This window comes from Myiozetetes cayanensis, unplaced genomic scaffold, assembly GCF_022539395.1.
Source record: "Myiozetetes cayanensis isolate MyiCay16 unplaced genomic scaffold, myiCay2020 scf3, whole genome shotgun sequence".
NCBI classification, from domain to species: Eukaryota; Metazoa; Chordata; class Aves; order Passeriformes; family Tyrannidae; genus Myiozetetes; species Myiozetetes cayanensis.
Genome location: NW_026087521.1, coordinates 12,325,131 through 12,352,158, shown reverse-complemented (window position 1 = coordinate 12,352,158; position 27,028 = coordinate 12,325,131). Strand labels below are relative to the sequence as shown.

Genomic DNA, 27,028 nt, shown 5'->3' with positions numbered 1-27,028 from the left:
TATCACTTGAAAGAGGAGATTAGAGGGGAGCCCTTTTTCCCATTTTGGTATTACTTTTTGCATTCAATAATGCCTTGCATAGAATTCAGCTATCTTATTAGGGGTCATCTTAGCCCCCGAACAGTTATCTTTTATTTTTGCAAGGGTTTTTTGGTTGGGAGGTTTTGGTGACTGGGTAAACAGCAGGAAAATGTGCCTTGAAAGACATACTGTTAGATATGTGGATTGAGGGCTGTGAATAGGAAGGCTGAGACTCCTGCAGTAGATTTTTAAGCTGCTTATTTTTCAGGTTAATAGTGTTTTCCCAGACCTTTTAAGATCTTGTTGTTGTTAAATCAGGCATGGAAGAGCCTGATTGAAAAATTGAAAAATATTGCAAGACACTAAAGTTTTATTTTCCTTCTGCAATTGCTGCATATCTACCTATGCATTTTCCCCATCATCTTGCTGCAGTTACAGCTTTTTGAATGTAAAGTGTAAACTTTATGTAAGGAATTTAAATAATTTTTCTTCTTTTTTTCAAGTGCAAAGTCCCTTTTCCCGTTCACCCTTCTCTTCCAGCAGAGCAGAGTCCAATGGGGCTCAGTGTTCCTGGTTCACTCTGCTCCAGAGGGGTTGAGATTTGTCAGCCTGAGGTATGTTGTGCTGCTCAGGGAAGCAGCCCAACAGGACACTCCCAAACTCAGATGTCACACTAAGAGAATTTAAAACTAAAGCTTGTGCCCTGAAGCCAATGATCATTAAAAAAAAAACCCACTCAATTTTTAATATATCCATAAAGTGATATCATAATCATAGCCTTGTTTGTCCTATTGCCTCCTTTTTCCTTTATATGAATGACTACACTTTTTTTCCCCAGATAGATATCAGGAGAATGTCCCATAGCACTAAGAGAGCTGTGTCAAAATTCATTTCACCCAGATCACTTTTTTTGCCTTACACTTCAAAAACCCCCTCCATCTCTCCCCTCTTGCATCGCCCAGTATGCCAAAGGCACAATTTCACTGGCAGTATTTCCATCCTCCTGTGTCAACTGATGATCTGATCCATGGATGCATTCTGGTTGCTGATGAGCTACTGCCTCCTATTTTGATGGCCTGTCCCTTATGACACTCTTTACTATCTGTTCAGTAGGAGCATTTGCACACAGTATCTACCTGGCAGCTAGATAAAAACATGGAATATATATATTTTTTCCAAGTGGTGACATCTGGCTTGTCAGCTGTCTTGGCTCCTGTCCACTTTACAGAGTCCATTGCTAATGACTGTACAACCATCCCAGGGATGTTCTGGGTCAGACACTTATGGATCAGATGGGGTGATTCACCCTTCTGCAGAAAGGGGTTTTTTTGTCCTGTGTTTTTGCTTTTTAATGATCTTTACTTTTGACAAGCATAAAAGAGAATTTTATCACGGAACTGTAAATCTTTTCACCTCAGAGATTTCTGTCTAGTGTTTTATTTCCTTAATACTTTCTCAGACAACAAAGCTGCAGCAAACAAACAGGACCTACCTGGCTAAATGATGTAGGACTGTGAGCCTGATGATTCTTGAGGTATCTATGGGGTTATGTTAGAAGTGAGATTGATGAGGATATTCAGGCTTGTCCTAGTCCCTATGGATACACAAAACATCTCAGATAGAAGATACAGATTTTGAGAACAGAAATGGAGTGTGGTTGGGTTTAGAATCAGAAGAGGATCATGATACTGTGTATGTAGCAGTGGATGCGGGAAATTGGAGTCCTGTCTGCATTGTACTGACTCTGGCTGCAGTCCTGTGGCTGGTCTGTGATTTTACCAGTCACTACAAAAATTAGGACCAAATTTCCTAAAGCAAAAAGAGTTATCCTTGTGGGGAATTACCTGAGTGATAAATCAAGCCTTGTTTCTTCACACAGAGACACAAATTCACCTCAAGAGTAGTATTTTAAATAAAGAAGCTATCTACAGGCAATAGGATTAATGAAGCCTGGTTTCTCAACATCCTAATTTAAAAACTGGCTGGGAAACAAGGAGGAGAATGGCATTGCCAACTTGCAGAATGCAAAAACTCATCATGGGATTGAGTCCAGTTTCTGGGCTCTGCTCAGGTGCTGTTTTGGGTGTGCAATGCACACAACCTGTGAAGAAGGTGTAGATGAGGGGGTGATGGCATTCTCAATCATCTGAATGCTCTTTACATTAGTTATGCCCCAATAAGACTCAGATGAATGTCTGAGACATGCAGTGAAATTTGGTGAGTGAGCAGCAGGACATTAATTGAAATTAATTGCTGCTGCATAACACTATAGTGTGCATCTAAGAGGAAATGTAAACTACTCTGAAACCACAGAGTCACAATTAAAAATACCAGCTCAGCAAGAATACGAGGGCATCACTGCAGATTGGAAAAAAAAAAATTAACAATATTTTGGAGCACAAAGATGGGGTATTTATTAGTTCAGATATAGCTAAATGTGGATGTTCCAGGCCAATCCAGAGTTTTGTCAAAACCAGCAAGGCTGTCTCAAAGGCATTTGTGGCTTTAGAAGGCTTGCAGAAAGCAGTTTTGGGGAAAATTGAGGATGTGGAAAAACATTCATGCAGAGAAACACATGAAAAGGTTGCCATGGTTTGCAGTAGAAAGGAATAAGAGAAGGTAGGGAAGTGATAAAAGCACTGACTACAGGGGCAGGTTGCAAGAAAAGCAGATCAGGAACACTTTTTTTGGCATTTCACTATGTGAGGACAAGAGGATATTCAATGAAATCAAAATGTATAGATTCAAAATGAAAGGGTCCACTTCACAAAATGTTCAATGAGCTCATTTCACTGAAAGTTGTTTACATCAAAAATTTAAGGATCTAAAAAGGATTGATGCTTTAGTGGGGATATAATAATTTTATTACAATTCTAATGCTGTATCTAAGCTTTATCTAATTTCCATTTACAAGAGACTGATCTGATGTAACGAGCAGCTCTGCCTGCTTTGGAGATTTTGCACATTTTGTGAGAGACAGAACTGCTAAATTTTGCTACTCACTCCAAAAATTCAATTATTAGGTATAGTATTAATAAACCATATCACTTTCTACTGCTTTGGGTCCTCCACTGTTTACCATAGCCATGTTTGATTTCTCTGGGAACATTACCTAATCAATTAGCCTGAAATAATCACCTAACTGAAAATGCCTCATTAGTTAAGAGAGGAAAATTATCTTGACTGATCTTGTGCTATCAGAAGATAATTACACTTCTTCTTTATCCTGTTTTTTTTTAATAGGCTAGTTCAATTTTATGTGCAAATCGGAAGCAAGACTGTTGGTAACTCCTGCAACAGACCAAGAGCCAGGAATGAAGGTAAAGCCTCACTTCTTTATAATAAGCTTCTTGTACTTTGCATCTTCTGCAGAATTTTTGCCTTTTGATGCCTCTAAAAAAAAAATCAAAAAGATTGTTTACAAGACAAGGTGTAATAACTTTTATTAGACTACTTGATAGTGTTGGAAAATAGGTAAATTTACAAGTACACAGAACTTTATTCAGCTCTGAGATAAAAGGAATGAAATCCAAGTTCAGGATAAAGTGGGCAACCTACATTTCTGCCCTGAAGAAGAGTTGTGTGTCTTAAACTTTTTCAGTTTCTCAACTACACCAGTGTGTTTAATAAAAAATTTCCTTCCAAACCAAGCTTATGCATGATTTCCCTGAAATGCAAAATTATAAAGTGGCAGCTGAAAATTTATTTAGTCTGAATAAATTAATTTCTCTCTTGTTTTACTCACATGCTAAAAGTTACTGGGGTGGGAGGCCTGATATTGTGTTTGGGAGGGATCAGCAGAGTTTTGGGAGCAGATTCCCCATGTAAAGTGGTCTAGTTGCATGGAGGCAGACCACTGACATCTGGTAGATGAGAAAACTGAATTTACCTCTCAGGATAAATCATTTACCATCAGTGGACTGTTTCCTGATATTTGGCATTTACATGGACACTGACTCACTGACTCACTGAGAAAAGCTGTCATCTTATAGTATAGATTACATGGAGGGTTTGATTCTCCTCTCATTTGCACCACTATAAGACCCAAAAAAATAGTCCATTAATCTTTGAACATACTCCAGTATAAAAGAGTTTTAAGAGAAGAAATATACATAGGTTCTTCTTTCTTGTTATCCCCTTTGATGAGCTCATAAGTGAATTCAAAATTCTGTTGTGTCCTAGGATTTGTCATACTGTGAGTATGGTGGAAAGACTATCTTAAATTGTCTAAATATTCTAATTAACTTCCAAGGATGCTGTGAGCTTGTATACATTACCCATGTGTCAGCTATCAGAATTACAGTGTCCCACACAAACTTCAAGGATACCCAACATGTAATAAATACTGTATAAAAAAGTAACATTATTCCTGTCATTGCTGTGGTACAATCATTGGTTTCAACTGAGACTGTAAAAAATTTGATCCTTTGGCTTTGGTGAAGACAGGCAGGATAATGGGTGGCAGCTGGTGACCCGTGTCAGCTTTGCAGTAGGACTTTGTCCATAAAATGCTCCTGGACCAGGGGATGCCAAAAGGATAGGGGAGATAGCATGGATTTTAGAAAGAGGTTCTTCACCCAGAGGGTGGTTGGGCACTGGAACAGGCTCCCCACGGAAGTGGTCACAGCACCAAGGCTGACAGAGTTCAAGAAGCGTTTGGGTGATACTCTCAGGCACATGGTGTGATTCTTGGGGATGATCCTGTGCAGGGCCAGGAGTTGGACTCAATGATCCTTGTGGGTCCCTTCGAACTCAGCATATTCTGTGACTCCATGAGATGTCAAAAGGCATGTCCTGGATGGGGTTGGCAGTTCCTGAGTGCAGGGATGAATTGCCCCCAGCTTTGCTCTGCACAGTGAGACTAACTTCTTGTTTTAATTTTAAATACAGGGCTTGTTGTTCAATACACAAATGACAATGGGATCACCTGGCATTTGCTGCGAGAGCTGGACTTCATGTCATACCTGGAACCCCAGATTGTTTCCATAGACTTACCTCGGGAGGCCAAAACCCCTGCCACTGCTTTCCGCTGGTGGCAGCCACAACATGGTGAGCAAGACAATCCTAAAAATTCATTAAGCAACTTTACACAACCCACATGTCAATGCTACTCATATGGACATGTTCTGCAGAAACCTCAGCTTACCAAAAATACAGCATTTTGAACAGTTGGGTCCCCTAAGAGCAAATTTAGGCTTTCCTGAGTCACACTGCAGGCGTGATTCTCATTTAGAGCACCAAGCTGAAGAGTGGGCTTAAGAGTAAAATTGTTTAAGAGCTAAGTTTAAACCAAAGATGCTGAGATAACAGAGAAGATGGGAAAAAATCTTTCATTTAAAAAAAAAAAAAGAAAATATCTCCACACTCCAAAACAGGACCTCCTCCTCCCCCCCAGGAGCTCCCCTGCCTTCTGCTGCACTTGCAAAACCCACTCAGCCATTTCCCATGTCCTCAGCTCAAAGTAAAGCCCTGGTACTGACTGATTTCTACAGCCACTCTGAGAGCTCCCACCTTGCATTGGGGCACATTACCACTGTTAAAAGTGTCCTGATTGCCTTGTCTTTGCACAAGGCAGCATCTCTCAGATCCCTACAGGAAAAATAAGGTGATATTCAGAAATCCAGCAAAGTACATTTTAACAGCAATTCCCTGGGGAGCAAAGCACACAGCTTACATTCAGGTAATTATGGCATGCAGCTTCTCAGGTATTATTTATCATTTTGATGGCTGATTTTATTCATACTTTTCTTACACTGTAGTTGCTGGACTTAATTGTCCTCACTAGGGAAGAGAGTAGACAAGGCAAGAGGGATGTTACTTAGTTAAGAAGCAGTTCCTTTGTGAAAAAGTGCTCATCAGCAAGTGGTGCACCACAGACCATCATTCTGTGATAATGATTTGCACTGGTGAGTGGTGCCATGTCAGACCTGCTGCTCCCTACCTGTGTCCTTCCCACGGCCACTTGCTCTGGCAGCACCCGGATGACATCTCTCCTTGCTGAGAGTGATGGCTCCAAGACCACCTGATGGAAGCCCTGTGGCTCCCAGTAGAAGGGAGAATTTATGACTGGAGGTGGAAATATCATCTTCCATACTAGCACCTACTGATGACAACCATTTCTTATTACAGATGTTAGTTCTTCTGTGGACTGTCCTTTGTCTGCCATACCTCAGTGCACAGTGGTCCTATCAGCAATGACCCACATTCCTCATAGTGGCAAGACAAAAGTCCTGCCATATAGCTGCAAGCTCACAATTTATTGTAAAGGCTCTCCTTCCTCTCCTGTGAAGGCAGTAATTGTTCAGTAAAATGTTTTTTTCAGCTTTTCAGTAAATAGGTGAATTGAAATGAAGGGCTGAAGCAATGGGCTGGAGATGATGATGAAAGTGAAATGCCTGTAGGCTGGAGAGCAAGAGAAGAGAGGTTTCCAGGAATGAGAACAGCACTTCTATAAATATTTTCTATATCCCGAGCCTTGAGCATTTTCCTTTGTGTACTATTCTGCTTTATACAAAAGCTACTTTGGGCACTAGACAGAGGCCTTTCCAATTTAGCGGTGGGGAATGGCAGGAAAGTTGTGACCCTTAAAATGAAAATCCCCAATCTAGGGGCTCAGGGAGTCTCATTCAAATACAGGGAGAGTATATGCTGGAAAAGGCACTGAAGCTAAAGAAATTAAGAGGGAAATACCTGTGTTCATCCGTAATACAAACATACTCTTGAGTCCAGGTGCATCCTTGAGTGATGTTTTAGTCTTGTTTAAGTCTTGTTTAATCTTTAGTCACATAGAGTGAGCACTGCTCACTGGATGAACACAACATATGGTCAGAAAAAACAACTTACAGGGGCTCCACTAACCTGTCCATTCTGGTTTTTATAGGGAAGCATTCAGCTCAGTGGGCTCTGGACGATGTCCTTATAGGGATGAATGACAGCTCTCAGACTGGCTTCCAGGATAAATTTGATGGAACTGTGGATTTACAAGCAAACTGGTACAGAATACAAGGAGGTCAAGTAGACATCGACTGCCTGTCTATGGATACAGCTCTGATGTTCAGTGAAAACATTGGTATGTGTCATCAAACATTGCTACATTTTGTAAGAGTGCATTTTATAGATTATTTATGGGTCAAGTTTTATAAATGGGAGGTAATAGACAAATTCAGGCACATAGTAATCTGAGGGGAAGAGAAGGCTGAAAAAAGGTGAAGATAGAGATAACAAATTTGAATGACAGTACTGAAAGCATATGCTAAAGGTATACTTATTATATTTGTTTTCCTTTGTCTCTCTTTTCTTAGGAAAACCTCGTTATGCTGAGACTTGGGACTTCCATGTATCAGCCTCCACTTTCTTGCAGTTTGAGCTGAGCATGGGTTGCAGCAAGCCATACAGCAATTCCCACAGCATTCACCTGCAGTATTCTCTAAACAATGGGAGAGACTGGCACCTGGTGACAGAGGAGTGTGTCCCTCCAACAATCGGCTGTCAGCAGTACACCGAGAGCTCCATCTACACTTCAGAAAGATTCCAGAACTGGAAGAGAGTTACTGTCTACCTCCCACCCTCAACCAAGTGAGCACTGCTCTTCTGGCTGTTTAGCATGACAAAGGTTTTGCTGATCTAATTTGAGCAAACATCCCTCAGCTTGGGAATGTTCTGTGTGTCTTTTAAATTTTTAAATGTGTGTTGTCACGCCACTAGAATTTTAAATTTCACTTCAAAATATTTCATCAGCTATAATGTGAACTTAAAGAAGTAGCAAGTTTGATGAGTGAATTCTTAAGTCTTGCCTGTAATCTATGACAGTAAGAACAAGAATGCTAAACCAGCTTTTCTAACATTTATGAAATGAGAAGCAAGAATTAATACCCCAACCAATCCTTTCACACAGTGCTGCTTTCTGTCATTCTACATAAGTTGTCATCCAACATTTAGGCATGTTAGTCATGACATTCAGCAAGTCAAAACACATGTTACCGGACATGCCACCCTCACCCTTTTCACCGGGTGGAGAGTTCTGCCTGCCTCCTTGTGATTTCACGTGGTTATAATTGGATGTGGCAGATATGCTGGCATCCATCTCTCTAAATAAAACCTCTAGTGCAGAGATAACAGATGATGATGATATTGCTTACCATTGTTCTGAATAGATCTGTAATTCTTCACAGCACCCCACACATTACCCCTGCAAATTTCATCACCCAGAAAATACGGTGGTAAAAATGGACACACAGTAATTGAACCGGGACTGGGGTTCACATTTTGGTTTCTAATTCCGTAGTTCTCTCCTGAGGACCATGCATAATCTTCCAAACAATTTTTTTTTCCAAAATACTTTCCTCTTTTGAGGATATGAAGGCAGTCAGCAAGGACAGCAGTGTGTATGCACGTGCATGTTTGTGCGTATATATTCATACATTCTTATATATATATGAACATTTATAACCATTGTTTTTCTCTTTACACAACATTTAGTATAAATGAACTTTCATCACCTCTTACTTTACTAAAGCAATTTTATTGTTTCCACTCTGCTAGCAACACATGGAGCTGTCAAATGCTAATGGAACTACTCACTTCTGCTCAACCACTTTGCGGATCAGCAAGAGTTGCAGCAATGTTCTTTCTCAATTATCATTTTGGGCACCTTCATTTAGAATGTGCTGGAATTTTGCCTAAAAAACTAACCCTGAGAAACTGAAACTTCGAGTTTCAACTGGAATATGAATCGTTTCCAAATAAGGGGGCCGTGCTTATTAATATGCTTTTCTTTTCCTGAAGTCTGTGGGATTTTCTTCATTATTTAGCACTTTATGGAGGAGAAATTTTGAATCCTGAAATACATTTACTCTGTTTTGAATAGCTCTCCCAGAACACGGTTCAGATGGATTCAGTACAACTACGCTTCTGGTGTGGACTCTTGGGCTATCGATAATGTGGTCCTGGCTACAGGGTGCCCCTGGATGTGCTCAGGTCACGGCATCTGTGATTCAGGTCATTGCATGTAAGTAGAAAACTGCTTAACCTGCTTTGCAGAAAGCAGTGTTTTATCTAGGCTGGATGGATAACACCTTTTCCTCCCCATTTGTTGGTAGGTGTGACAGAGGCTTTGGAGGTCCATACTGTGTCCCAGTCCTTCCTTTGCCATCTGTCCTGAAGGATGATTTCAATGGTAACTTGCATCCAGACCTTTGGCCTGAAGTCTACGGTGCTGAGAGGGGAAACCTGAACGGTGACACCATCAAGTCTGGAACAGCTCTCATTTTCAAAGGGGTCAGAGATTACTTACACTGAAAAAATGAATAAAACCCAGTAGAGTTAAAAACAGAAAATAAATTTTTTGCTGTTTTCCACATATGTTTATATCAAAGTCTTAAGGCTAGAATTTGACATTTCCATTTTTCATCTTTTCCTGCCCTAAACATGCACCATGTTTGTCACAGTTGTCTTTTTTATAAACAAATGAGTTTCATCTGTTTGTTGGGTATTACTTTCATTTGTGGAATAAATTCCTCCTTAACCACCAAAGAAAATCTCTGCACCAAGATTCTTGAGGTGAAGTGAACTATTTGGAAATATGGTACACATTATAGTCATCTCGAAATCTCCTGGTTGGCTTTTTAGTATTTTGAATAATACAAATGAGTCAGGACTGTAGTCTGTGTTAACCATGTTTGTGTGGTTAGCCTGTATTTTACTCAAATCTATTGTTTTGATGTTTTCTAGCTCTTTAAATACTTCTTTGCTAATCACAGATTTTAAAAGGCCAGGAAATATCATATTTTCTGGACTTCTCAGTTCTTCAACAAAATGCATAATAGAAAGACTTTTGTTTACATAAGCACACAAATTTTAAGTTCACACATGAGTCTTCATTTGACACTGTCAATTCAGGTACCCCCCAAAAAGTGAAGTTTGATGTATAAACTAATTCTTTAGAAAAATTTATATGCAAAGCTTTGACTCCAATTCAACATCTTTAGGTTATTTAAATCCCAAATCACAAGATGTGAATTGTCTAAAATATGGATTGTTTGTTCCTGCTGATTGTTCCCCTGGGGGAATGGGTCTGAGAAAAAAAGGAAGCTTTGAGATGTAGTTTGCCAGATCTCTGACTGGGTCTGGCCTGAGCATCCACACAACATTGAGCTCATCTCTATACTTGAACAGGGGGTACTGAAGTTTCTTGTCTGCTCCCTTTCCTTACTGTTCTAAGTAAGTCAAGAGGGTGCCCCAGAAAAGCATATTTTTAGAAAATATTTTTAGAGGCACAGAAAAGAACTCCTAGAGAGAAGTGTTCCTGCCTGGAAATTAGGGTGCTTGGCTACTATACAATTTGCATAAAATGTGAGTATAGCAGCTTGGACTTAATGCCTAAGTCAGTGCTTGCAGATCAGATCACATCCCAGTGGTTCAGAGCATGAATGAGCTGTACCTGTGTCTGTACCTGATCATCTGGCTGTGCCTCTGGTGGGACACATCTCCATGTCTATCCCTTTCCATTGCTGAGGCTCACTTTGCCAAAACTATCACTGTCCCCATTTTCTACCTGGGAGAAGGTGTGGGACAGACCACTGCCTTTCTTGCTGCCACTAGCAGTCAGTAGCAGACAACATCCAAGCAACAGTAAGATGCAGAACATCTCCAGTAATGGGAACTGAGATTCACATTTACATTCTGTGTTTGCAGGAAGGACTGAGAATGCTTGTTTCAAGAGATCTAGATTGCACTAATACCGTGTACATCCAGTTTTCATTTAAATTTATTGCCAAAGGTAAGATCACTGATGATTTCCTATCACTTCTCTAGCTTTATTAGTACATAGTAGCATCACAGAAAAGAATATGAATTTACATTTTCAACTTAAGTGTACATGATGATGAGTTTATGATAGATTATATGGGAACTTGTTTGAAATTTTGCATCATCCTTACCTTGCTACCAGCCTGCATGGCTATATGTGCCATTCCCAAGAAAAAAGTAAACTGTAGTGGTGTCAAAAACAGCGCACCTAGTACAGTATTTGAGCAGAAGAGAAACAAAATGGATCAAGATTTTTTAGAGATTTTCCACTATGTTGGGGGAAAAATGAATTTATCATTTTTTAGGTCATAAAATGGTGCCTATAATAAATTACTTAAGGGACTTGTAGAGAACTACAGGGTTTTTCATTTTCAAGCTTCATTCCACTGGATTAAAAGTTCTAACCATTTGACTACCTAGTGGATATCTTAGGGATGACTAAAACTCCACAATTCTATTTGATTGTATATGAAGAATAGTCAGACTTTGCAAGACAGGTTTACACATTGGTTTAACAAGCTTGGGACAGTTTCTCTAGTACAAGGACTTTCAATCCAATGATTCTGTCTCACTCTGCTCCAAGCCCCAGTCATCTCTGGCTTTGCAAAATAATTTCATCCAAGTCAGGAGCAACATGGTAGAGAACTACTAACTTACTTGCAATTTCAGTTTTTCCCAGCACTGCTTGTAGAATTGTCACTTCCAGGCCAAATTCTGAATGTGCAAAAACTCCTCTCCCTTTGGTGGAAGAAAGGCATCCATAACTTCTGCAGGATGCTCAGTGCTCTGGGACTGGACCCTGACTGACTCACCATTTACCAACAACAGCTTGAAAACAGTTTTGAACTACCTCTTCTTCCTAAAAGTGTCTTAGCCAAATCTCTTTATGTATAAGTAAAAATCAGGCTTTTGGAATTGTGATTGATTTCCTTTAATAAGCACTTGATCATATATATTTGGCTATTTAGCACTATTTCTAGTACTTTATCAAAAAGATAGAAAACAGTAACATGTTTTATATAAACAAAAACATACCATGCCCCAAAACAATAACATGCCAAATGTTCCATGTTTATAAGCAAAATTTTTGTGAAGACTTCTTTCAAAAACTATGCCTTGGAAACATTTCTATACATGATCATTGCCAAAATATGAAAAATTAATGCATCAGACACTTTGGTTTCAGCAAATTTGGTTAATGTAAGAACAGAACATGGGAGAAACTTGCACAGTAATGGACACTGAGTCAGGGATGAAGAAACTGTCCCTTAGTCTTTTTCTTCTGCTGGTTTCTACCCTCAGACTAAGTTTTTGGGGACATGCCATCACTGCCACACCATGAAGGGAGCAGAGAGTGTAAATTTGTCTGAGTGAGAATTCAGCTCAGAAATACCATCACTTGGAACTGATATTCCTGGCAGGTTAGGCATAGGCCTATATATGCTGGGGGCTGAGCTTGTGTACAGTAACCAGCATCAAGTGCAAATACTGGGCTCTAATTAGCATGTGTTAATAGCTAGGGCTGTAAAGGGCCTTTTATTTTTTCACTCTTTAAAGCTCTAAGTTAAAAGAAAAAGGAGGAGCTGGTAGTTAGAAAATGCAAATTTTACTGTCAGCTCCTCTGATATTTAGGCCCAACTTAAAGCACAGAATATTGCTTTGTTGTTGTTAAAACATGCTAATAGTGATCCTCAGTGTTTTCCATCAATTATATGATTTCCAGGCACAACTATGCTCATAGCAGTGTCTGCAATCAGAGCCAAAGACTCTAAATTTGTGAGGATAAGGTCTATGTACCTGAGAAAACCTGAGAAAAACAAGCAAATAAATATGGAATTACTGGAAAATGTCTGTAGTAGAAGGAGCTGGTTTGTTCTAATCTAAAAACCTGTAACACTGGGATAGCTGAGTAATTAAATATGGCCGTACATATCATGAACAACAAGGTAAATTTAGGTCCTAACTCATTAGCATTTTGCAGACAAACAAGCAAGGAAAAGCACAGGAAGATGTATGTGTACAATACCTATATAACATCTCAACAGCTTAAGCTGTTGTTAGAGGGAGCCCATGCTTTGTAACAGATGTCAGAGGAACCTCATTGTTTTTATACTTGGAGAAGCATTTTTGTAACTCACCAGATTTTAGTGAAGGTAAATCCATGTCCTCTCTGCTCCAGGCACCCCCGAGAGGTCTCACTCCATCCTGCTGCAATATTCTGTCAACGGCGGCATCACTTGGCACCTGATAGATGAGTTTTACTTCACACAGACTACAGATGTCCTCTTTATTAACGTTCCTCTGCCCTACGCAGCCCAAAACAACGCGACACGGTTCAGGCTCTGGCAACCTTACAACAACGGTAAGGAAGAGACACCCATGGGAATCCAGGTCCACACTTGCACAGCTCAGCATCTGTAGCAGGCTGGGATTTTTGAACTGAAGAGTTACAGAGGCTCTTAAATCATGTTTTTCGTATTTTTTTGTCTTTGAACTCCTTCAATTAAAATTACCACGGGATTACGTTTACTGTTCATACAAAGCTGTTGTATGCTTTAGAGTGAAAGTACCTTAACCTGATATCCCTTGATTGTGCACAGAAGACTATCAGCTTTGGCCCTGGAGGGAGTGGGCAATCAAGCAACACCAATAAAGTTAACTCAGGTTCCTCTCATTATTTTTAATGGACCCTATTCTCATTTACACTGAGGCCCCACTAGGATGCTCCAATTATACAAAAGTGTCCCAGGTGTAAATGCAAACTAGGCCTACCTTACTCAGAATTAACTAGGCATTAAAAACCCATTTAGAAAGAGTATGTAGTGAGCAGTTAATCTTTTGATTAAATTGTAAAGGACTAGAAAACCACAAGAGGAATGCAGCTCATTCCTCCTGATTACAGGAGATGTGACAGCTGAAGAAAGCTCTCCTCTGCTCTCAGTTACTCTGAGCTCATTTCTTAGCAGAAACTGACATTAAGGGATCATTTAGACTTGGTGAAACAGCAACAATTTATTCTATGCAGGCAAATACCTAGCACATCTCTATCAAAAACAAACCCCAAATTTAAATCTGGTCGTGACAATCCAGTTCCAGTTCATTCTGCTGATGTATCCGGCCTAAAACTACTATCTATACTTTTCTTGCTGACATTATCCCTAAGTAGAAATTTTATTAAAAAGAAGCCTTTCAAATTTCTCTGATCAACTCAAACACTTTTAGATAGATGAAAAAAAGTTACACAAAAGATCTCTCAATGTAATCCTTCCTCTCCAGTTTGAAAACAGCAATTTTCCAACATGTATGAATACATAATCTATTGGAAAGAAGGTCACTCAGAGTTTTCCTCTCTGCCAAAGAGCTCTTCCCAGGCAAACACAAGCTTCTGAGTGCAAGGAAAAAGTTGTGGAATGAAATTGCACTTTCAGGCTGCTTGGGCTATATAGCAACTGCCCATTTAGATGATTCTTAATTGAAGAAGACATCGATGATTGATAGAGTTTCAAAGTAAATGTGATTTAAATAGAAGATAATTGTTCAACATATGTTTTTCAGTCTTCAGTTTGCTGTGATTTCCATAAAATTTAGGGAATAAAAGTTAATTTTGTTGGGTCAGACTGTAGAGCAGTATGGGGACTATTTTAATGGAAAGTGAAAACTTTCTATCTTCCATTTCCATTTTAGTGGAAAATCAAAATAGTGAAGCCAGTCTTTCACCCCCTTCTCCACATAATCCATAAATACTGGCTGCTGTTCTGCCCTCTAATAACAGTGGTGTTATGTCTTAATAGCAGTATTTCTCTTTTTCTGTAGGCAAAAAAGAAGAAATCTGGATTATTGATGACCTCATTATTGATGGAAATAACTTAAAGAATCCCATTATCCTTTTGGATACCTTTGACTTCGGTCCTAAAGAGGATAACTGGTTTTTCTATCCTGGTGGAAACATTGGGCTTTATTGCCCATATTCATCTAAAAGAGCTCCGTAAGCATCTCTCAGCAATACATAAGGAAGAAGTGGCTGTGTAATAAACTGAGTGTAAAGTATTCCTTTCCTTTTTTTACAGGGAAGAAGATTCAGCTATGGTATTTGTTTCAAATGAAGTTGGAGAGCACTCCATTACCACACGGGACCTGAGTGTAAATGAAAATACTATCATCCAATTTGAGGTATCCATCCTCAGAAAGTTATTTTGCCTTTGGTTTCATGAGTTCTGCTCTTCCACGTTCTGCTCTGTTGTATTTGCCCAGCTCTTATGATTGCCAAGTAGAGAACCCTGTCTGATTTCCCCTGTAATTGCTCTGACATTACTTTCCCTCATCTGGGTGTATCATGATGCTTTTAATGCACAGATGAGGGAGATTTCTGCCTCAAAGTCTTCTACTTTCTTGCCTAAATCACTACTTTGTCCATGCCTATACACTCACACTGATAGCGTTAAAGTCCATGTCCTATGAGTTGGGGAGTCAGCACTGGCAGGCAAAATGATGAGCAAAATATAATGAAGGTCCAAATTGTCACTCCACGGCCTGTTCAATAAGAGTACAGCATCCAGTGGAGAGCCACAACATCATCTGTGACAGCAGAAAATAAATTTTCCTACTTGCTGGCTTAACTGAACTGTTGTGCATTCTCAGAGAGACAAGATTCTGCTTTGCTTTTGCTCCTGAGCACATCACAGACACACTAGATGAAGCTGTTTGTTTGGTTATGATGGCCTGAAGTCATCCCATCTCAGGGAGTTAACTGAAGCTTATGAATAAGGACCATATTTTTGTGTTTCTCATACAGTCAGTGGAAACAGGTACCCCAATGACAACACAGATTCTAAACTAAACTGTGTTTCTGATTTATCCTAAAATCTAAACTGTGTATTGCCTAGGGGAGCTACTGATGGGAGTAACCATTTAGCCTACTATGTGTTAATTTAGAGAGGTCATTATATTGTCATTAAGAAATTGTAAAAGAGTCTGGCATGTAAATTGCCATGACACAATTACCAGGCTTCTTTTAACAAAGATGTAGCATGTTGAAGCATTAAACAGCAAATTATATGAGTTTATAAATGATTACTAAAAGGATACTAAGGGTTTTCCAAGAAAACTGGGTTTAGCTGTGTACTCATGCACACTTCAGTTTGTCATGCAACTAATTCATAAATTATTGAATGTAAACCATTTTCTGTTTTAAAATATAGATTACTGCCTGTAGAACAAAAATGTTTGAGGTCACTTTAAGATATTCATAAGTCTTCAGAGCATTAACCTCATAAAATCTGCATGTTTACTTCCATATGTGGTAAGAACATCGTTTTCAGCTCACGTTTTTGAGAACATTAGTGTAAATGAAGGAGTTATGCATAATGCAGTAGAGTTTCTCTCTGTGTCTCAAGAGTCAAAACCTATATTGGGTCAAGCATTTCTCTAAGCTTCCAGATGAGTAGACAACCCTTCTAGTCAAATGTAGGTTGATGGGACTCATATGCACTGAAGAGTGATGAAGGAAATTTGATGCAGGATACACTTTCAACATTCATACACAGTTCTAAGTATTACTGGGATTTGGAAATAAGTAGATTTTCATTACAGAACAGCATGTTAGAAAGACACTTATTTGCTACAAAGATATATAAAAAAGCCAAAATGTTTCATAGTTTTAGTACAGGTTTTGTATTTCATCATTTATTTATTGCATGGTAAGTACAGTACATCTTATTTTATATGACAGAGTTATCCTGTAAAGGAACTAATTCTTCTTTTATACAGACTATAAGAACATCATAATATCAGTGTAAAAGAAAAGCAGACTAATTTACATTGTATGCATGCAGAAAATATGTCTTAAGAGGTTTCAGATTCTGTACAAAACATTTTGTATTTTTTTCAGAAGTAGAACTGGTTTTCAGTGTCAGTTTTCTGCCTTTTCTATTGTTCTCCACATCAGGAATTTTGTAAGCACACCCTGAGAAGTCTGACACTGCCAAACTAAGTTTTTGTGTGACACTGAATATAAATCCTATCCAGTTATGATACTCTTTTATTGGTGTCTTAAGGCTTTGCCATTATACATGAGCAAATGGACAGTGAGTATGAACACTGAATATATTAAAGGGATACAGCACACATCCTGCAGCACAAACTTTTTTTTTTTTTTTTTTTTTTTTGGCAGGAGAAGGAAGTGTAACATAAAATAGGACCATAGTGCAGCTCAGCAATTTAACAAAAAATTTATATTTGCACTTTTTATTTTAATATTTCTTGTTTTAAAAATGCACATTTTTTAGGTGCTGTGATTACTTCAGTACCTGCCAGGGGACTGCAAGAGCTGATGTATTTGATCCAGCAGTGTTAGCTGGATCTCTCTTTTGGGATTTTGTCCAATTAACTTTAGTTTTCTCTTAGTAGAAGTAGTTGGGGATTTCATATCACATTCATTTTATGATGAGCCAGGGTGTAATACACCCATGGACAGCAGGGCAATGTGCAAGAGTTCATGTTCACCTACATGTCCTGAGTGCATCATCCCAGCTGTTAAATGAGTTCCCAACCCACTATTTTCCTGACGAGGAGTCCCACAGCCTGCCCTGTGTCATCTTCTGCATTTAATGTCTTGGCCCCCAGATCAATATCGGCTGCACCACGGACAGCTCCTCTGCCGACCCGGTGAGGCTGGAGTTCTCCCGGGATCTGGGAGCAACCTGGCACCTGCTGCTCCCCTTGTGCTACAGCAGCAGCAGCCACCTCAGCTCCCTCTGCTCCACTGAGCACCACCCCAGCAGCACTTACTATGCAGGCACTACCCAGGGCTGGAGAAGGGAGGTCATTCACTTCGGCAAACTGCACCTCTGTGGGTAAGTGTCCAGCTTCTGTTCCTGCCCAGCTGCTTCTTGCTTTGTTTTCATTTCTGTTTTTCGTCCAAAATGCTCTCCCAGCACAAGGGTGGTGCATAAGAACTGTGGCACTAGAGCAGGCTGTATGACCAGTTTCTCTCTGCTTTTTGCCCTGAATGTGTCCAGGTGGTTCCTCAAAACAAATTATGCCTCATTGCTAATGTAGAATAACCACAGGTAATTTCCTATTTGTCCATCTATTTAATTGGTGGCATTTTAATGGAAGTGGGCTGCATGGTAAAATTAATACAAAACTGACTGTTCTTGAAGTGCTTCAGATGTTCTTTGAAGCAGTGCATTAGCCATTTAACTTCACCAATGATATTCTTGCATGAAATTTGAGCTTCATTAGAAAATACAGTAAAATATGATCTCGTATAAACTTACTTCTACTTCAGTGTGAGGAAATGGTCTGATCTAAATACTCACTGTCTCGTGTATCTGTAAAATTCTCTGATTAGGAAATTAACTGCTTCAGTCACTAGAAACCTTAAGTTTGTGGAACAAACCAGGTTGGATGATAACACATAGCATAAAAAAACAATATGTACTAGCAGGCATAATGATATGTAACTTTTCAAAGTAAAAACAGTATTGTTTACTTTGTCAGGGGAAACTGTCTTCTAGCATCAACTCACTTTATGTAAAATATCACATCATTAATGATTAAACTGTAGCATGTATAAATGAAAATGAGCTGTGCAACTATGAGACTTTATGAGTCTATGCAACGATGAGACTGTTTATGAAAGTACTGCATGCGATGGGCCCTCCACTAAATAAGTGACCCCATATGTGCCTCTGAAAGTATGAAAAGACCTATATAAAAGATGAGAACCAAGTTTGGAAAGCCTGCATGTTTAATAATTTAAGAAAATGTTTAAATTTTAAACTTGAATTTTCTGGTTTATGACAGTTAACATTTCAAGCATGGAATAGGTAACCATCTCTTGCAGCAGCTCATTTGTGCTTCTGGTTTTGCACAAAAGCATTCTTTGACCCTTTACCCAACCATCAACGCATCCCTCAAATGAAAATTTTGGCTATGCACACTCCTAACTGATTTAAACCTTCAAGTTATTTTGATGGTATCTGTTCCTGAATGTTTCTGTCCTGTTTGCCTACCTTCCCTCCTGTTCCTTCCCCAACACACCAGGAGCCCGTTGCTGATGGCCAGCCAAACCCAGCAGTGCAGAGTAGCTTCCATGGAATATTCAGTGCGTGAAATTCTTGGGCCAGAGGGCTGAAGGCAGGTTTTCTCTGCCAGAATCCACTGGAATAGCCAGGAACAAAGCTCCAAAGCTGACCCCTTATATAATTCTGGAAAAAAAAATCCCAGACTTTTCATCCCTGACATGTCAAGTGGTTACATTTAAATGAAGATGAAGACATTTTTAATTATTTCCACTACATATGTAATTTTGGAAATCAATATATATATGTTGATGTCCTCAGCAGACAGCTCTAAGTAATAATTAGTATTCCAGTTATGTTCTGAAGGAAAAGCCCAGGGACTGTTGAGACAGAGAAGAAACCCCAACCGACTTCTGCAAGACCAGTAGTTTCTCTGCTTCAGGCACACCACGTTGTGCTTCACCCTCGCCAGCAGTGAGCCTCAGAGAAGGAGCTGATCTGTCTCAGGGAAAAAAATCCAACCTGTGAGGCACAGATCTACTAAGAGAAGCTTACAACACCTCCAGCTCACACTTGTGTCCTTCAGCCCAGGGCGCACTAAAGTCAATGATTTTTACTTCCAGCTGGACCATGGTCTTTCTTGAAACTCTAAGTAATGTCCTCACCCATCAGTTATCCCTTGTCACTTAAATGCCCTCATAAAAATTGCCTTTTAGCAAATCAAGACCAAAAAGAAATTGTCAGCTACCCGTGCAATAGATTAACCTGCTGAATTTAGATATCTTTAACAAGACATTAAACATGCAAGGCAATTAAGTGCTTTTCCCTTCTTATTCTTCTGGCTTCCTTCCTCCCCTAAAATGTTTTCTCAACTGGGAATAAAATTAGTCTCTCGAGTGCTTTTCCCCACCTCAGTTTGTTTTCCCTCCTTCCCCAGTTGGTTCCATTTCATATGCAACATTGATGCAAGTAGCACTTAGGAGGCAAATTAAAAATGACAGAACAGCACCCAAAGGAGAATATAGTTTAGATTAACAACTTGCTATATCAGTCTAGTTCAAGATTAAGCTACCCAAAACCAAGCTGAATACCTAGTGACATGACAGATCGTGTTTTCTTTCTGTGTAACTGAGGGTGAGATCCTACCACTTCACCTCCACGGGTGGTCTCCCCCTGGGGGCAGGACGGAAGCATGAAGTAGGATTTCACTCTCCAGGAGAGGGTGAAAGTGGCCAGGTCTGCCCCAGGCACTGTACACCAAAGCAGGAGAAAATTCATCAGGCTGCAGCCATTCATCCTTCCCGTGAATGACGGAGAGAAGAGGGGTTAGATTTTAAAACCTGAAAATCAAGTCTGTCATTCAGTTTTGGTAATACAACTAATGAATAGTATTTTTATTTCTGTCAGTATTGGGTTGAACATCAGCAAAAAGATGCATGAGGTACTGAAGGAACTTAGATCTAGCAGTCAGTTTCTAGAATTAAGCTATTTATCAATCCAGTCCCAACAGAAAGGATAATGTATATGCATAGTATGGTACATTATATGGAATACAAAAAAAGATGGAGCTATTATTTAAAATAAGTACACTTTATGCCGTTTTCAGATTGGCAAGGTTCAGGTGGTACCAAGGATTTTACCCTGCTGGATCCCAGCCTGTGACTTGGGCCATTGACAACGTGTACATTGGCCCGCAGTGTGAGGAGATGTGCAACGGGCACGGCAGCTGCGTCAACGGCACCAAGTGCATCTGCGACCCCGGGTACTCTGGGCCAACCTGCAAAATAAGTACCAAGAACTCTGACTTCCTTAAGGATGATTTTGAAGGTATCTCCTTTGGGGTGGGGTCTGAAGTCTGCCTGTCCATCCTAGTGGAACCCAGGGTTGAAGGGAAAAAACTCCTCACCCCTGCATGCTTCTGAATATGATTTATGCTGTGGGGGTATTGCCACAAACTGAGTAGTTTAGATGTCATTTGCAAGCACGGTCTGTGAATATTTAATATGGTGTTAGAGCTGGAATACAAATTCATAATTGAAACAGAATTTCCTGAAACTCTGCAGGTGGAAAATAATTTTAGAAGAAAATTATGCTTTGATGGTAGTTTGACTTTCGCGCAGACAGAACGCGTGCAAATGAAGCACACAATGGAGGGCTTTAAGGCTGGGTGATTTCTCACTACAAGGGAAATCTAACAGGCCTTCCTACAGCAAACATGGTTTCAGAGCAGACTGTGTGTCTCAGCCGTGGGGGCCACTGCTGAGCAGCCACAGCAGACCCCAAGAGAGGGATGACAGGAGAGAATTCAAAGCCTCGTGCATGCCTGGGCACACTCAGCATTCACACACACAGCTCTAAAGCCCCCTCGAGGCTTCCCCCACTAGCAGGCACGGCAAGAATAGCATGTTTTGAATAAAGCAGCACCTGTGAACCCAACTCATCCCTTCACAGGTGCTGCTATTCATTTTAAATTTTGCCAGCCCTTACTTGCGTGCTACCGCATAGTACCCAGAGTTTCCTTATAGACCTGAGTGCTTTGTTGTTATCTTAAGAAAAATGAAGAAAAGTAGAAAATCTTGGGAATATCTGGAAACTAAGAACCCAAACTTCATACGTATGGGTTTATTTTGTTTATTTTGTTTTGATTTGTGTCAGCTTTCTAGAATGCATGGCAACGGAAACATTGAATATTTCTTCAGTCAGCATGTGATTTTTAATTCATCTCTCTTCCTCTGGAAGTAATACTCTTGCAGTAGGAACACTTCAGAGTAAATCATAAATATGTATTCACTGTGTATTCAGGTCAGCTGGAGTCGGATAGATTCCTCCTTGTGAGTGGTGGAAAGCCATCAAGGAAATGTGGTATCATGTCTGGAGGAAACAACCTTTTCTTTAACGAAGAAGGCTTGCGTATGCTGATGACTCGAGACCTAGATTTGTCACAAGCCAGGTAACACAATTTCAAAAGTTCTTTCAGGATTTCATTGAGGAAATAACATACTGGAGAATAATACATATGTGATACTTCTATGGTAAAGGCAAGCCGACATATTCTGTGGTCCTTACACAAGCAAATATTCCATTTTAAATACTATTATCATTTTAAATTAAATTTAACTTTAGCAATTGTGTTGACCATTTAAATGTTACTGTTACCCTTGAATAAGAATGCCAGGATCTGATGCCCCACCTTCAGGAGTTTATGCAAGTTTTTGTTTCCTAAATCGAATACATGAGAAATCGATTGCATGTCTTAAGAGTCAGGTGCATTACAAGCCATTGCTGAAACAGGAGTATCCACTGGAAGTATAATTCTTACATTTGTCATCTCATAATTCCCTTATTTCTGAAGCTTGCTTTCTTCTTATTGCGCACAATTTTTTCTCAGTAATTAACTGAGAAATTCCCAACAAGCTGTCACCAGCAACTGAAAACCAAATATTTTAGTGCATTTACAAATTATGTTGCATTGTTACAGCCTGCAGAGGAGATATTTGATGAGTGAGACATTCTAAGCCAGCCACATTAAAATTTTACACTGATATAAATTAAACTCTGTTCTAATTGTGAGCATGCTAACAAACAGGCATTATTTTCTAATTTATTCAGTATCTTAGCTTATATCCTTATATTATTACTTTGGAGAGACTGCATTTTCTCCAAGACACCTTTCCACTGGTCTCTTGTAAACACCTTAATCCTCTCTAATGTTCTCTGGGAAACACTTTAACAGGCTTTTTATCTACTTTTTCTTGTCAGCATTGGTATTGAAGCTTTAAATAATGGTTTAATTGTAAAGCATCATGATGAATAAAGATGCCTAATATCTAACCATTGTATTTTTTATATCAGCACTTAGCTAACCCTCAATTCTGTGTAATATTAAGGATCCCTGTAATTTGTAAGATTCCTTACAGCAAACTTTTTCCAGAAATTGGTAAATACAAACCTCAGCTCTTTGCACTAACTTGATTTCCTAGACTATTCTGAAATTTAAAGGTCGTTTAACAAAAGATACAATCTTGTAAGTTGCTCCATTAGACTAAATGATGTTTTCCTTGTTCCTCATGTTCAAAGAACTGTCATTTATCTCTTCTTCATGACAGTCTGTAGCTGGATTTGCATATATTGACCTCAAGGTGTTATATGGAGATAAATTACTTCTGTCTTAGGAAAACAAAGCAGAACATTCAATTTCTTGTACATGCTTATGAAAAATAGCAGATATCAACAAATAACTGTATGTTCTCTTCTGTACAATAAGGCAGAATGCAACGGTGTTGCTGGGAGCTGCTCTTTAGTAACCTCAAGTAATTGCAGCAGGATTTTCTTCGTTTCCAGACTGACTCTATGAGCCACGTGCAAAGCACAACAACAGGGCTGTGACACAAATGTGCCAAGTTCTGCACAGGACTTGGGGAGAGGTTTCAGCCTATGCCAGGAATGATGAGAACAAGCACTTTTTAAGGGTACTAGACCCAGTATTCACATTAAAACTTCCCCTTTCCTTATGAGGAGATCCCCAAGTACCCAGGCAAGCAGTTGTCTGTTGGGGCTGCAAACCATGCTCAGCACCTGGGGACTGAAATCAAGTGGACTCTGCAATCCACTGCACACTGCCATCATATCTATATGTTAAATTTAACACAGGGGACAGTATAGTGCCGTCATGGGGGTACCAGTAGCTAAAACTGCACAGCATGGAATATCAGTAGGGGCAGAATATTTCAGGTATCACAACTGATCCAATGCCTTTCAATTCTGAATTACTAGAAGAATATCCAGACATTTTAGCATTACTATATTTACAAAAAAACTTTGGTTTTCCGCTTCAAAATAGGCAGAGCCTTTGCAAATTATCTGTGGGATGAGCACAGAGATATTTAAAATTGCTTTTTATCTGCCAGACATTGTTACCTATATTTGAGTGGGTTATTACTACATTAGTAAAAATTGAGATGAAAGAACAGCAATGCACAGAAAGATGCAACAGAGACAAGGTCACCTGGGTTTATTTCCTTTGAATTATGTGGCGAATGTGGGAGTAAATCTGAGGAGGCAGAAAGACTTGCCAGCAGTGAAGCAAATCCATTAGGGTTGATATGTTGATCCATGGGGGTACCCAGTGCTCCTTTACAGCACAAGCAATATGTTATGTCTGGTACATGGAGGTGGATATAATCTATAGTGAAAGCAGTTATATATAGTAGCAAGAGAAACTGTGACTCGCAGCGAGGACTAGAATTAATTGACTTCTAGGTCTGGTGTTTTATTGAAGCTTTGTCTGCCCAGTACCTCTGCAGCCTCCACTCCCAGCGGATCTACCTGCAGATCAAACCAGAAAAAGATTTTTGATACAAAACTTCTTTTGCTCCACTTCATTTAACCATGAGCCAGGCAGCACTAATGCAATAATAATTAGAACAGATACAACACTCTTAAGCTGTGCAAAAACTGTGCAAACATGAATTAATACTTGTAATATCCCTGCAAGTCCAATAAGTAAATATCATTACAGCAGCAGTTCCCTCCACTCCAAGTGCACAGTAGAGCTATTTATGAGCATCAGCTGACGGGAAGAATTTCACAGTTTGATACAAGTCTATTGTGCTGCTTTGGAGAAGCCAATTAACTGGGGGATGAAAGCACTGGTGTCCCTGGGTGGCTTGGGCTGGCTTCAGGGAAGCCGGCACATTTAAACGGTGTAATTTAGACAAATTTCCTAGGCTGACTAAATGGACAAAATGACACCTGAAAGTGAAATGTGCTTTGTTCTCCTGTCCATATTTTCTCTGGTTTATGCCAATGGAAAACTGGGATGCTTATTTTGAATTTAAGCATTTCAGCAACTTCCTAGCAAATTATGATCTACTTAGAGCACCGTTGCTTTTCTGCCACTAAAATCTCTACTCGTGGGATGCAGGGATAAAAATTTCACCCAGGATTATGTTTCTGATACTCGCAACACCATCTGCTATGCAGACAAAGGCTCAAAACATAAACGGCCAGCTTTGTTCAGCCTCTTATGCCTGGCAAACTACTACACAGGCAAAATGAAATTTGGTCATCCCACCTGTCTGTCTACTTATATTCTGGAAGCTTTGCAAAGGAAATCATAAGATCTCCTAAAGCTGACTCTTACAGCAAGAAATCACAGGGCTAGTCAACAGACAAACTCTCCAGTTTGTTGTGTAGGATGCTGTAGAAAATAAACCTTTCCAGTAAGTGCTCCCCCTGTTAGATTTGTGCAGTTCTTCATGAGACTGGGATGTGGCAAGGGAGTCCCTGACCCCAGGAGCCAGCCTGTGCTACTGCAGTATTCGCTCAACGGGGGCCTCACATGGAGCCTTCTCCAGGAATTCCTCTTCAGTAACTCCAGCAATGTGGGACGATACATTGCCCTGGAAATTCCCTTGAAGGCCCGTTCGAGCTCCACTCGGCTTCGCTGGTGGCAACCATCTGAAAATGGGCACTTCTACAGCCCCTGGGTAATCGACCAGGTAAGGAATCCTTGCAGGGCAGGGATTGGGTTTAACACAATTTTAAGCTGCTTTTTGGTCTTAATGTTTCCCTTTTGTTGGCATGTATCATTTCACTGAGAAAAGCAAAAATTGTTTGTAAAAAGATATTTAGAGCACGAGTACTGTTTGCTGAACTCGTGTTTTTAATGCGCCGTTTCCATGCAGGCTACTGAATGCCTGTTTTGAAGCTAGGAAGGTCTTTTATATGTGGGTAGAGCCTCAGGTTCACATTGCAGAAGGCCTTACCATGCAAAATGCAAGTCTGATTTCAAACTTCAAAACCCTTCATTTAAAATGTATCCAACTATGTAATTGGCTTGGTAAAATGTAATAGGAAAAAACTATAGAAAAATATCAATCTATATGAAAACAAGGTTTTGTTTCATCTTTGGTATTTGCTTCTATAAAGATTATTATATTACTTTGTATGACTTCATATAAATCACAAGAAACCCCACTAAAGTGATTGTGCTCTTAGTAGTCTTATTGGGCTGTCCAAGTTCAACTTGCTTAAATATTTATGAATGCTCTTTTTAAAGAAGTTTGTTCAGATTATTAGGAAAAACCCAGCCACTTTAATGTTATGGTTACAGAATTTTACTTCCCATCCCTCCTTTTAGACATTAAAAAATCCTCCTTCTCCCATTTCTGTATCTTCATTGAGTATAGTTATATTAGTTCAGAACAGTCTGAAACTGAATTCAGAGTAACAAATGAAAATTCATTCTACCTGTTGAATAGTAAAATGCTGATGTCTTGCAGTCAGTGGCAAAACAGAGACTATTTCCCCACCTCTATCAGCAGATGCAGCCTGATAGTAGCGTACCAGTAGAGCTGAACAGTCAGTAGGAAAAACAACAATGCAATTGCTTTGCTTCTACTAACATTTATTTCTGTGAACAGTTTCATTTCATCAAGGATGGAATTCCTCTCCCTGAACTTCAGATTTGTATAGCTGAGCCAATCTCCATGACAGGAAAGAGATATTCCCCTTCCTCATAGCCTAAACTCTTTACTAAGTGAATTTGTCCATTTTGGACCAGCAGAATATATATACATAGACTGGCACATCTCTTCCTCCTCCAGGTTGCTAAGTCACGTGTATGCTTGTGAAGAGTTATAGACATTTTTTCTTTTCAATAACAATTCCTCGCCTAATGTTTCAGATTCTTATTGGAGGAAATATCTCTGGCAATACAGTATTGGAAGATGATTTCACCACACTGGATAGCAGAAAGTGGCTGCTCCATCCTGGTGGAACAAAGATGCCAGTCTGTGGCTCTACTGGGGACGCTCTGGTGTTCATTGAGAAAGCCAGCACTCGCTACGTTGTCACCACTGACATTGTTGTCAATGAAGACTCTTTCTTGCAAATAGATTTTGCAGCATCCTGCTCTGTCACAGACTCCTGTTATGGTAATGACTTCTTTGTACTTTCTGCCCTTACTCTTCCTCTGCTGTAGAGGAAAGTTCATTTGTTTTCTGGTTCCATTATTCATTGTAACAAGAACTGAGAAAAAAAAGAAAGCTGCATGCTTCTGTTAGAAATTGTAACATCAACTTTTTTATTCTAGGTGTCTGAAGCCTAAGATAAACTGAAGTCTATTACTCCCTCTGAGCGTTTAAGTTGCAGTTCAGTCCATTATAGAACAAGAC

The 27,028-nt window shown here is 39.6% G+C and overlaps 1 protein-coding gene across 2 annotated transcripts in view; it reads left to right on the top strand.

Annotated features, from left to right (window-relative positions):
* RELN (reelin) overlaps positions 1-27,028 on the top strand; it is a 283,103-nt gene that overhangs the window by 220,123 nt on the left and 35,952 nt on the right. For both annotated transcript variants that reach the window (XM_050323631.1, XM_050323630.1), the window contains exons 31-45: positions 3,265-3,341; positions 4,912-5,070; positions 6,902-7,090; positions 7,323-7,596; positions 8,888-9,028; positions 9,120-9,297; positions 10,714-10,798; positions 13,007-13,189; positions 14,641-14,812; positions 14,895-14,997; positions 17,449-17,678; positions 20,458-20,678; positions 21,654-21,801; positions 25,093-25,351; positions 26,539-26,788. In XM_050323631.1, coding sequence (XP_050179588.1) covers positions 3,265-3,341; positions 4,912-5,070; positions 6,902-7,090; positions 7,323-7,596; positions 8,888-9,028; positions 9,120-9,297; positions 10,714-10,798; positions 13,007-13,189; positions 14,641-14,812; positions 14,895-14,997; positions 17,449-17,678; positions 20,458-20,678; positions 21,654-21,801; positions 25,093-25,351; positions 26,539-26,788 — 2,669 coding nt within the window. The remainder of the gene's footprint in view (positions 1-3,264; positions 3,342-4,911; positions 5,071-6,901; positions 7,091-7,322; positions 7,597-8,887; positions 9,029-9,119; positions 9,298-10,713; positions 10,799-13,006; positions 13,190-14,640; positions 14,813-14,894; positions 14,998-17,448; positions 17,679-20,457; positions 20,679-21,653; positions 21,802-25,092; positions 25,352-26,538; positions 26,789-27,028) is intronic.